We start from the raw sequence: 12,824 nt of genomic DNA on the forward strand, positions 1-12,824 counted from the left end.
CTTTCGGTGGAAACACAGGGAACTTTATTTACCTGGGTAAGTTCCTGTTAAGTTCCTGCACTGGAGAAGGTCCCACTGACAGAAGTGAATCTGACATATATTACATGTAGTACTGACATATATTACATGTAGTACTGACATATATTACATGTAGTACTGACATATATTACATGTAGTACTGACATATATTACATGTAGTACTGACATATATTACATGTAGTACTGACATATATTACATGTAGTACTGACATATATTACATGTAGTACTGACATATATTACATGTAGTACTGACATATATTACATGTAGTACTGACATATATTACATGTAGTACTGACATATATTACATGTAGTACTGACATATATTACATGTAGTACTGACATATATTGCATGTAGTACTGACTTATATTACATGTAGTACTGACATATATTGCATGTAGTACTGACATATATTACATGTAGTACTGACATATATTACATGTAGTACTGACATATAATGTGAGTTCTCTACAACTTCTCCTTCTGCACTCTCAGGACGAGGAAGATGTGTCTCTGTTTGACGCCCAGGACGATACAGGAAGTCGACCACCCAGGAACACACACACCAAGTCAGTCAACACTTCACTGGCCTAACTAACTCTTAGTCCAAGGTCACCTTGTGGCCAATTACTCCATGCTACTTCTTCACGTCGCACATGATATCACACACAAGTCAACACTCTGCAGGATTGCTTGTATCGCACATGATATCACACACAAGTAAACACGCTGCAGGACTGCTTGTATCGCACATGATATCACACACAAGTAAACACGCTGCAGGACTGCTTGTATCGCACATGATATCACACACAAGTAAACACGCTGCAGGCCTGCTTGTATCGCACATGATATCACACACAAGTAAACACGCTGCAGGACTGCTTGTATCGCACATGATATCACACACAAGTAAACACGCTGCAGGACTGCTTGTATCGCACATGATATCACACACAAGTAAACATGCTGCAGGACTGCTTGTATCGCACATGATATCACACACAAGTAAAGACGCTGGAGGACTGCTTGTATCGCACATGATATCACACACAAGTAAAGACGCTGCAGGACTGCTTGTATCTCACATGATATCACACACAAGTAAAGACGCTGCAGGACTGCTTGTATCGCACATGATATCACACACAAGTAAACACGCTGGAGGACTGCTTGTATCGCACATGATATCACACACAAGTAAAGACGCTGCAGGACTGCTTGTATCGCACATGATATCACACACAAGTAAAGACGCTGCAGGACTGCTTGTATCGCACATGATATCACACACAAGTAAACACGCTGCAGGACTGCTTGTATCTCACATGATATCACACACAAGTAAACACTCTGCAGGACTGCTTGTATCGCACATGATATCACACACAAGTAAACACGCTGCAGGACTGCTTGTATCGCACATGATATCACACACAAGTAAACACGCTGCAGGACTGCTTGTATCGCACATGATATCACACACAAGTAAAGACGCTGCAGGACTGCTTGTATCACACATGATATCACACACAAGTAAAGACGCTGCAGGACTGCTTGTATCGCACATGATATCACACACAAGTAAAGACGCTGCAGGACTGCTTGTATCGCACATGATATCACACACAAGTAAAGACGCTGCAGGACTGCTTATATCGCACATGATATCACACACAAGTAAAGACGCTGCTGGACTGCTTGTATCTCACATGATATCACACACAAGTAAAGACGCTGCAGGACTGCTTGTATCGCACATGATATCACACACAAGTAAACACGCTGCAGGACTGCTTGTATCACACATGATATCACACACAAGTCAACACTTTGCAGGACTGCTTGTATCGCACATGATATCACACACAAGTAAAGACGCTGCAGGACTGCTTGTATCTCACATGATATCACACACAAGTAAAGACGCTGCAGGACTGCTTGTATCGCACATGATATCACACACAAGTAAAGACGCTGCAGGACTGCTTGTATCGCACATGATATCACACACAAGTAAACACGCTGCAGGACTGCTTGTATCGCACATGATATCACACACAAGTAAAGACGCTGCAGGACTGCTTGTATCGCACATGATATCACACACAAGTAAACACGCTGCAGGACTTCTTGTATCGCACATGATATCACACACAAGTAAACATGCTGCAGGACTGCTTGTATCTCACATGATATCACACACAAGTAAAGACGCTGCAGGACTGCTTGTATCGCACATGATATCACACACAAGTAAAGACGCTGCAGGACTGATTGTAGCTCACATGATATCACACACAAGTAAAGACGCTGCAGGACTGCTTGTATCTCACATGATATCACACACAAGTAAAGACGCTGGAGGACTGCTTGTATCACACATGATATCACACACAAGTAAAGACGCTGCAGGACTGCTTGTATCTCACATGATATCACACACAAGTAAAGACGCTGCAGGACTGCTTGTATCTCACATGATATCACACACAAGTAAAGATGCTGCAGGACTGCTTGTATCGCACATGATATCACACACAAGTAAACACGCTGCAGGACTGCTTGTATCGCACATGATATCACACACAAGTAAAGATGCTGCAGGACTGCTTGTATCGCACATGATATCACACACAAGTAAAGACGCTGCAGGACTGCTTGTATCGCACATGATATCACACACAAGTAAAGACGCTGCAGGACTGCTTGTATCACACATGATATCACACACAAGTAAAGACGCTGCAGGACTGCTTGTATCTCACATGATATCACACACAAGTAAAGACGCTGCAGGACTGCTTGTATCTCACATGATATCACACACAAGTAAAGACGCTGCAGGACTGCTTGCATCGCACATGATATCACACACAAGTAAAGACGCTGCAGGACTGCTTGTATCACACATGATATCACACACAAGTAAAGACGCTGCAGGACTGCTTGTATCGCACATGATATCACACACAAGTAAAGACGCTGCAGGACTGCTTGTATCACACATGATACCACACATATCCATACTTGTGTATTTGTGCCAAAATGGGAGTGATATCATTGTATAGGACACAGCCATTGATAGTGACACATCGACTAGTGTGTGTATGATATCAACATGACGTGTGTGTGTGTGTGTGTGTGTGTGTGTGTGTGTGTGTGTGTGTGTGTGTGTGTGTGTGTGTGTGTGTGTGTGTGTGTGTGTGTGTGTGTGTGTGTGTGTGTGTGTGTGTGCGTCCCCAGACATCCAGTGGCGTGCTTGTTCCACGTGATGTTCCGAGTGTGTGCCCTCCTGCTCTACTTGTTGTGTGATGTTGTCAGCAGCAGCAGCTTCGTCGCTGGCATGGTCGCCATCATGCTGCTCCTCTCATGTGACTTCTGGGCAGTCAAGGTGACACTCATGTCATGTCATGTGACGGTGACGTGATGGTCACATGACCACGTGACGTTCATGTGGCGGTCACATGAACGTCACGTGGTCATGTGATGTAATGTAATGGTGATGTGGCGGTCACGTGATGGTCACATGATCACGTGACGTTCGTGTGACTGTCATGTGACGGTCAAGTGGCGGTCATGTGACAGTCATGTGATGTAATGTAATGGTGATGTGGCAATCACGCGATGCTCACATGACTATCATATGACAGTCATGTGGCGGTCATGTGGCGGTCATGTGGTAGTCATATGACAGTCATGTGACAGTCATGTAACAGTCATGTGACGGTCATATGGCAGTCATGTGACAGTCATGTGACGGTCACATGACTGCCACTTGACTACCAGTTATTAGACAGTCATGTGACGGTCATGTGGCGGTCATGTGGTAGTCAAGTGGCAGTCATGTGACAGTCATGTGACAGTCAAGTGGTGTTCATGTGACAGTCAAGTGGTGTTCATGTGACAGTCAAGTGGCGGTCATGTGACAGTCATGTGATAGTCAAGTGGCAGTCATGTGACGGTCATATGACAGTCATGTGACAGTCATGTAACAGTCATGTGACGGTCATATGACTGCCACTTGACTACCTGTTATTAGACAGTCATGTGACGGTCATGTGGTAGTCAAGTGGCAGTCATGTGACGGTCATATCACAGTCATGTGGTAGTCAAGTGGCAGTCATGTGACAGTCATGTGACAGTCATATGACAGCCATGTGGCGGTCATGTGGTAGTCAAGTGACAGTCATGTGATGGTCATATGACAGGCATGTGACAGTCATATGACAGTCATGTGACAGTCAAGTGGTGGTCATGTAATGGTCATGTGACAGTCAAGTGGTGGTCATGTGGTAGTCAAGTGGCAGTCATGTGACAGTCATGTAACGGTCATGTAACGGTCATATGACAGTCATGTGACAGTCATGTGACGGTCATGTGACAGTCGAGTGGTGGTCATGTGACAGTCATGTGGCGGTCATGTGGTAGTCAAGTGGCAGTCTTGTGACAGTCATATGACAGCCATGTGGCGGTCATGTGGTAGTCAAGTGACAGTCATGTGACAGTCAAGTGGTGGTCATGTAATGCTCATGTGACAGTCAAGTGGTGGTCATGTGGTAGTCAAGTGGCAGTCATGTGACAGTCATGTAACGGTCATGTAACGGTCATATGACAGTCATGTGACGGTCATGTGACAGTCGAGTGGTGGTCATGTGACAGTCATGTGGCGGTCAAGTGGCAGTCAAGTTGCAGTCATGTGATGGTCCTGTGACGGTCATGTGGTAGTCAAGTGTCAGTCATGTGACAGTCATGTGACAGTCATATGACAGTCATGTGACAGTCATGTGACAGTCAAGTGGTGGTCATGTGACAGTCATGTGATGGTCATATGACAGTCATGTGACAGTCATGTGACGGTCATTTGGCGGTCATGTGGTAGTCATGTGACAGTCAAGTGGTGGTCATGTGACAGTCATGTAACGGTCATATGACAGTCATGTGACAGTCATGTGACGGTCATGTGGTAGTCAAGTGGCAGTCATACGACAGTCATATGACAGTCATGTGACAGTCAAGTGGTGGTCATGTGGCGGTCATGTGACAGTCATGTGATGGTCATGTGACAGTCATGTGGCAGTCAAGTGGCAGTCAAGTGACGGTCATATGACAGTCATATGACAGTTATATGACAGTCATGTGACAGTCATGTGACGGTCATGTGACGGTCATATGACAGTTATATGACAGTCATGTGACAGTCATGTGACAGTCAAGTAGCAGTCATGTGACAGTCAAGTGGCGGTCATGTGACAGTCAAGTGGTGGTCATGTGACAGTCAAGTGGTGGTCATGTGACAGTCAAGTAGCAGTCATGTGACAGTCAAGTGGTGGTCATGTGACAGTCATGTAATGGTCATATGACAGTCATGTGACAGTCATGTGACGGTCATGTGGTAGTCAAGTGGCAGTCATACGACAGTCATATGACAGTCATGTGACAGTCAAGTGGTGGTCATGTGGCGGTCATGTGACAGTCATGTGATGGTCATGTGACAGTCATGTGGCAGTCAAGTGGCAGTCAAGTGACGGTCATATGACAGTCATATGACAGTTATATGACAGTCATGTGACAGTCATGTGACGGTCATGTGACGGTCATATGACAGTTATATGACAGTCATGTGACAGTCAAGTGGCGGTCATGTGACAGTCAAGTGGTGGTCATGTGACAGTCAAGTGGTGGTCATGTGGCGGTCAAGTGGTGGTCATGTGGCGGTCATGTGACAGTCCTGTGACAGTGCAGGTGTGACATATGAGCTGTGATGTGCAGAACGTGACGGGGAGGCTGCTGGTGGGTCTGAGGTGGTGGAACCAGGTGGATGAGGACGGACAAAGTCATTGGGTGTTTGAGTCCAGGAAGGTGAGATCACATGAGCCACCACTAAGACCTAAGACCTGTGCTGACATGGTGACCTCGGTCTTGCCAGGGGACCAGGAGCTCACACCTTTCTGACTCGGACTCTCGCATCTTCTGGCTGGGACTGATCGTGTGCCCGCTGGTGTGGGTTCTGTTCGCCTTCAGCGCCATCTTCCAGTTGAAGATCAAGTGGCTGGTGACATTCTTCTTCTTCTCCTTGCTGTGCTGCTGATGATGCTGCTTCTTGTTCTTGTGCTGGTTGTTTTTGTTGTTGTCATTGTGGTGGTGGTGGTTGTTGTTGTTGTTGTAGTGGTTGTTTTTGTTGTTGTCGTTGTGGTGGTTGTTGTTGTCATTGTTTTTGTGGTGGTTGTTATTGTAGTTGTTTTTGTTGTTGTGGTGGTGGTTGTTATTGTGGTTGTTGTTGTCATTGTTCTTGTGGTGGTTGTTGTTGTAGTGGTTGTTGCTGTTGTTGTGGTGGTTGTTGTAGTCATTGTTTTTGTGGTGGTTGTTTTTGTTGTCGTCGTTGTGGTGGTTGTTGTCATTGTTTTTGTGGTGGTTGTTGTTGTAGTGGTTGTTGTTGTTATTGTTTTTGTGATGGTTGTTTCTGTTGTTGTGGTGGTGGTTGTTGTTGTTGTTGTTTTTGTGGTGGTTGTTGTTGTTGTGGTTATTTTTGTTGTTGTCGTTGTGGTGGTTGTTGTTGTCATTGTTGTTGTAGTGGTTGTTTTGTGGTGGTTGTTGTTGTAGTGGTTGTTTTTGTTGTCGTTGTGGTGGTTGTTGTTGTCATTGTTTTTGTGGTGGTTGTTATCATCATTGTTTTTGTGGTGGTTGTTATTGTAGTTGTTTTTGTTGTTGTGGTGGTGGTTGTTATTGTGGTTGTTGTTGTTGTCATTGTTCTTGTGGTGGTTGTTGCTGTTGTTGTGGTGGTTGTTGTAGTCATTGTTTTTGTGGTGGTTGTTTTTGTTGTTGTCATTGTTTTTGTGGTGGTTGTTGATGTTGTTGGTTGTTGTAGTCATTGTTTTTGTGGTGGTTGTTGTTGTAGTGGTTGTTTTTGTTGTTGTTGTTGTGGTGGTTGTTGTCATTGTTTTTGTGGTGATTGTTGTTGTATTGGTTGTTGTTGTCATTGTTTTTGTGGTGGTGGTTGTTGTTATTGTGGTTGTTGTTGTGGTGGTGGTTGTTGTTGTTATTGCGGTTGTTGTCCCACTGAGCTGTGTGTGTGTGTGTGTGTGTGTGTGTGTGTGTGTGTGTGTGTGTGTGTGTGTGTGTGTGTGTGTGTGTGTGTGTGTGTGTGTGTGTGTGTGTGTGTGCGTGCGTGCGTGCGTGCGTGCGTGTGTGTGGTGTGCAGCCGGTGGTCCTGATGGGTGTGGTGCTACAAGGAGCCAACCTGTACGGGTACATCAAGTGCAAAGTGGGAGGGAAGACTGACCTGAAGAACATGGCCACCAACTACCTGGGCAGACAGTTCCTCAAACAGGTGATTATTGATTATTGATTATTGATCCACTTACCATGTTTGCCATTTTGACCTTTTTTTGGTATTGACCTCTTTTTTACATTTCCTTTCCTATACAATTCCAGTGAGCAGATACAATGTCTACACATATGGTATCAGTACTTAGTACAGTAATCAGTGAGGTACTAAGTACTGTTCAAGGATCAAAACTTTTGTCCTGCATAATAAAAGTTCTCTTTTTACTTTGGAATTCCTTTAAATCTAAAACTGAATGTCATTGTCAATAATATGAAATAATATCTTTTGATATCTAGATGATCATTTATTTGACTTCTCCTGGCAATTCTCCCCTATCTACTCAGCCACGCCCACTTTCACTCTTTCCAGTGTGTCTTTTCTCCTTACCTCTCAAAACTTTACATTCTTGCCAGGACATCCAGTTTTTGTCCTTCTTTCCTGGTATCTACTCGGCCCCATATTGTTAGCTTTGGCCCACTCCAACGGCGGAGCCGCTCGACAAGCCTCCGTCGGTTTCACTCGCCGTGTGGGCTCATTGAAGGAGCGCCACCACTTTCATGATCAATCAAATAACATCAAACTTTGTGTAAATAAATATCTTGACATATATGAGATGGTTATATCAGTCAAGTAGAGCAGGCAGCAGCTCACACATTCTCATACTTTCTGTAACATCCAGGAAGAAATGATCTTGAAAAATGTCTCAACTATAATCTAGGTCAGGGGTGGGCAATTAATTTTTACCAGGGGCCGCATGAGCAACCCGAGCACTGCTGGAGGGCCACATCGACAATATTTCAATTCAATTTTGCTCAATATTATTTTTGATATACCGTAAGATAAATAATAATAATTAATAATACTTTCATTTAACCTAACTTAACTTTATACAAAAGCAGATTGCTTTTGATGGTTTTATTTTTAACACTGTCTTACACTACACTTCCGGATGTACAATACAATGCAAAAATGTCCATTTCTGTCACTTTATCCTGCATCCTCTTTAAAAGTCCAACATTTTTCCCCGTCAGATTTGGACAACCATCTTGTCCCAGCTTGTCCCATTTCAGTCCTAACATGTCCAAAGACACATTTACCTATGTGAACAAGTCATTACCTGTGGTTGTCCCTTTAATTGACTGCATGGCTGCCAGTTACTCCGTGATTTGAAAGTCAGCAGTTATCCCACGTAAGAAGATGAGCAGCTGGGCGGTGTCACGTACATCGCAGCTCTCATCCAAAGCCAGCGAAAAAACAGTCAAAGTCGGCCGTTCTGTTCTTCAGCTGAAGCTCCAAGTTTCAGGTGTTGTGCCGGACAATGCACCCCCGGCGTAGAATGCACCCCCTGACGGGAGTGTTATATCAACTAAAGCCCACACTTAAAGTTTCCACGTGCAAGATTGAATCTATTTAAAAGTTATTTAATAAGAAGCCAAAAGTGCAAAAACAATAATGTTCGTGTTGGAGGAGTTGTGAATGAATGAAATATGAAATCCGTGCTGCAGTCTGCAGGTGTACCTAATGTTGTGGCCCAGCAGCACGGATTTCATATTGCATTCATTCACAACTCCTCCAACACGAACATTATTCTTTTTGCACTTTTGGCTTCTTATTAAATAACTTTTTTAAATACAGGTAAAAGCCAGTAAATTAGAATATTTTGAAAAACTTGATTTATTTCAGTAATTGCATTCAAAAGGTGTAACTTGTACATTATATTTATTCATTGCACACAGACTGATGCATTCAAATGTTTATTTCATTTAATTTTGATGATTTGAAGTGGCAACAAATGAAAATCCAAAATTCCGTGTGTCACAAAATTAGAATATTACTTAAGGCTAATACAAAAAAGGGATTTTTAGAAATGTTGGCCAACTGAAAAGTATGAAAATGACAAATATGAGCATGTACAATACTCAATACTTGGTTGGAGCTCCTTTTGCCTCAATTACTGCGTTAATGCGGCGTGGCATGGAGTCCATGAGTTTCTGGCACTGCTCAGGTGTTATGAGAGCCCAGGTTGCTCTGATAGTGGCCTTCAACTCTTCTGCGTTTTTGGGTCTGGCATTCTGCATCTTCCTTTTCACAATACCCCACAGATTTTCTATGGGGCTAAGGTCAGGGGAGTTGGCGGGCCAATTTAGAACAGAAATACCATGGTCCGTAAACCAGGCACGGGTAGATTTTGCGCTGTGTGCAGGCGCCAAGTCCTGTTGGAACTTGAAATCTCCATCTCCATAGAGCAGGTCAGCAGCAGGAAGCATGAAGTGCTCTAAAACTTGCTGGTAGACGGCTGCGTTGACCCTGGATCTCAGGAAACAGAGTGGACCGACACCAGCAGATGACATGGCACCCCAAACCATCACCCAACCATGCAAATTTTGCATTTCCTTTGGAAATCGAGGTCCCAGAGTCTGGAGGAAGACAGGAGAGGCACAGGATCCACGTTGCCTGAAGTCTAGTGTAAAGTTTCCACCATCAGTGATGGTTTGGGGTGCCATGTCATCTGCTGGTGTCGGTCCACTCTGTTTCCTGAGATCCAGGGTCAACGCAGCCGTCTACCAGCAAGTTTTAGAGCACTTCATGCTTCCTGCTGCTGACCTGCTCTATGGAGATGGAGATTTCAGGTTCCAACAGGACTTGGCGCCTGCACACAGTGCAAAATCTACCCGTGCCTGGTTTACGGACCATGGTATTTCTGTTCTAAATTGGCCCGCCAACTCCCCTGACCTTAGCCCCATAGAAAATCTGTGGGGTATTGTGAAAAGGAAGATGCAGAATGCCAGACCCAAAAACGCAGAAGAGTTGAAGGCCACTATCAGAGCAACCTGGGCTCTCATAACACCTGAGCAGTGCCAGAAACTCATCGACTCCATGCCACGCCGCATTAACGCAGTAATTGAGGCAAAAGGAGCTCCAACCAAGTATTGAGTATTGTACATGCTCATATTTTTCATTTTCATACTTTTCAGTTGGCCAACATTTCTAAAAATCCCTTTTTTGTATTAGCCTTAAGTAATATTCTAATTTTGTGACACACGGAATTTTGGATTTTCATTTGTTGCCACTTCAAATCATCAAAATTAAATGAAATAAACATTTGAATGCATCAGTCTGTGTGCAATGAATAAATATAATGTACAAGTTACACCTTTTGAATGCAATTACTGAAATAAATCAAGTTTTTCAAAATATTCTAATTTACTGGCTTTTACCTGTATACCACCTCCAGATATCACTTATCGGCCTCCTTGACTACTAACAATCGGTATCAGTATCGTGTCATTTCCTGCCTGTCAGTCACGTGTGTTTTGTTCCACAGGCTCTGTCCAAAGAGGAGGAATCCTAACATCATAAAGACATTCCTATTTGAAGTCCCCACATCCTCTACATAACTTATTTCCATACGTCATGTTCATGACGTGTACTACCAAGCACCTGAGTGAACCAGGGAAAGGTCATGTGACGTACATCATGTCTGAAACTGACATCAATAAATAAATGACATTTCACCATCAATGTTGTTTTTTTCTTCTACAGTCTAATCATACTTGTGTCAAGTTATTGTTGCAGATATAAAATAACACTGACTAGTATAGTTTGTATGTTCTGGGCTGGCTATAAATAATACAACTTGAATACAGAAGAGGTCAGTGTATGTGTTGCTATTTCAGTTTTCTTATAAATGAAAATTGAAAAACAAAAATTAACATTTTAAAACAAAGTGTTTATCTTTTTTTGGTGTTGGAAAAAATGTTCATATATATATATATATATATATATATATATATATATATATGTATGTGTGGGAAAAAAAATCACAAGACTATTTCATCTCTACAGGCCTGTTTCATGAGGGGGGGTACCCTCAATCATCAGGAGATTTTAATGGGAGCATTCACATACCATGGTTTATATAGGGCACAGAGTGGGTGGGTACAGGCTGGCGTAGGGGCGTGGTGATTGGCTCATGTGTTACCTAGGAGGTGTTTCCGTCTGTGGCGGCATGCTGTTACAATTTCGCTGCGCTTGTTGAGGGATGACAGGTCTGGACGGTAAATAATAAACAGTTTCTCTTTCAAGCATAGGTTGCATCTTTTATTACCACTATTGTAAGGTGTGCTGGATGCAAGAATTTGCCATGTTATTGAATATTCAACATTATTGTCTTTGAGATCCCAAATGTGTTTGCTGAGTTCTGTGGTATTTCGCAGGTTTTTGTTCCTGAAAGAAGCCTTGTGATTGTTCCATCTGGTTTTGAATTCTCCCTCGGTTAATCCTACATATGTGTCGGATGTGTTAATGTCCTTGCGTGTTACCTTAGATTGGTAGACAACTGATGTTTGTAAGCACCCCCCGTTGAGAGGGCAATCAGGTTTCTTTCGACAGTTACATCCTTTGTTGGTTTTGGAGTCGCTCTGTCTGGGGGCCGACGGCTCATTTGCAATTGTTTTGTTGTGGTTTGAGATGATTTGTCGTATATTGTTCATGCAGCTGTAGCTCAATTTAATGTTGTTCTTGTTGAATACTTTTCTTAGGGTGTTGTCTTTGGGAAAGTGTTTGTCAATCAGATTGAGGAATTTGTGTCCAATGTTAGTTGAGACGTTTTTGCTGTATGGGGGGTTGTACCAGATGATGTCGTTTCGTTTTCTGTTCTTTTTTGGCTGGTTTCCTGGCGTGGGTTCATAGGTGAGGGTGAAATTGTATCCACTTTCATCAAGGGCTTTTTGGTACGGGGGGGTTGCTTGGTCAAATTCAGCTTTGCTAGATGACAGCATCGATAGCCTTTTATTGATTCCGGTAGGTATTCTTTTCGTGGTGGTGGGTGGGTGGTTGCTGTCATGGTGCACGTATTGGAGTGTTGTGTTGGGTTTCGTGAATGGTTGGTAGCTGTTATTTCTCAGGTTGAAAGTGACGTCAAGGAAGTTGACGGTTTGCTTGTTGGCTTCAATCGTGATCCGTAGGCCGTTCTCTTTGAAAATTTGGCATATGCGCTTCTTGGTATTCTCGCTGCTCCTTGGCGAGGCGCGACACACTGCCAGTCCGTCATCACGGTAAATACCAAGGTTCAGATTGAGGCTAGCGAGCTGGGAGAGGAGGAAACTCCCAACGAGTTCACACGTATATATATATATATATATATATATATATATATATATATATATATATATATATATATATATATATATATATATAAATAAACTGTTTCATTAAAAAAAAAATTCCCAGTATCAGAAACGGAAAAACAGTCCAAAGTGGTTGATTTTCAAAGTAAAAGCGGAGATAATGGTATTAATGTGGGTCTGTGTACCTTCCGTTCATTCTATTTCCAATTTATAAATGCAAATCAAAAAACACATTTCGGGCCATTTTTTTTTCTATTTTCATTTCTGAATCAAAAGTTGGACAACTATTTAATGAGACTTGTTTTCAAAGCACTGCTGAACAAAGGTGT

General features: G+C 43.0%; 1 protein-coding gene across 3 annotated transcripts in view; it reads left to right on the top strand.

The window, feature by feature from the left end:
• tvp23b (trans-golgi network vesicle protein 23 homolog B (S. cerevisiae)) overlaps window positions 1–10,888 on the top strand; it is a 13,687-nt gene extending 2,799 nt beyond the window's left edge. For 2 of the 3 annotated variants that reach the window (XM_061927082.2, XM_061927083.2), the window contains exons 2-7: window positions 535–608; window positions 3,286–3,433; window positions 5,812–5,901; window positions 5,969–6,094; window positions 7,241–7,369; window positions 10,692–10,888. In XM_061927082.2, the coding sequence (XP_061783066.1) occupies window positions 535–608; window positions 3,286–3,433; window positions 5,812–5,901; window positions 5,969–6,094; window positions 7,241–7,369; window positions 10,692–10,718 (594 nt within the window). In that variant the 3' untranslated portion in view covers window positions 10,719–10,888. The remainder of the gene's footprint in view (window positions 1–534; window positions 609–3,285; window positions 3,434–5,811; window positions 5,902–5,968; window positions 6,095–7,240; window positions 7,370–10,691) is intronic. The other variant, XM_072912062.1, reaches the window with a different exon arrangement.
• Window positions 10,889–12,824: the final 1,936 nt, after the last annotated feature.

This window comes from Nerophis lumbriciformis, linkage group LG32 (assembly GCF_033978685.3).
Source record: "Nerophis lumbriciformis linkage group LG32, RoL_Nlum_v2.1, whole genome shotgun sequence".
NCBI lineage: Eukaryota > Metazoa > Chordata > Actinopteri > Syngnathiformes > Syngnathidae > Nerophis > Nerophis lumbriciformis.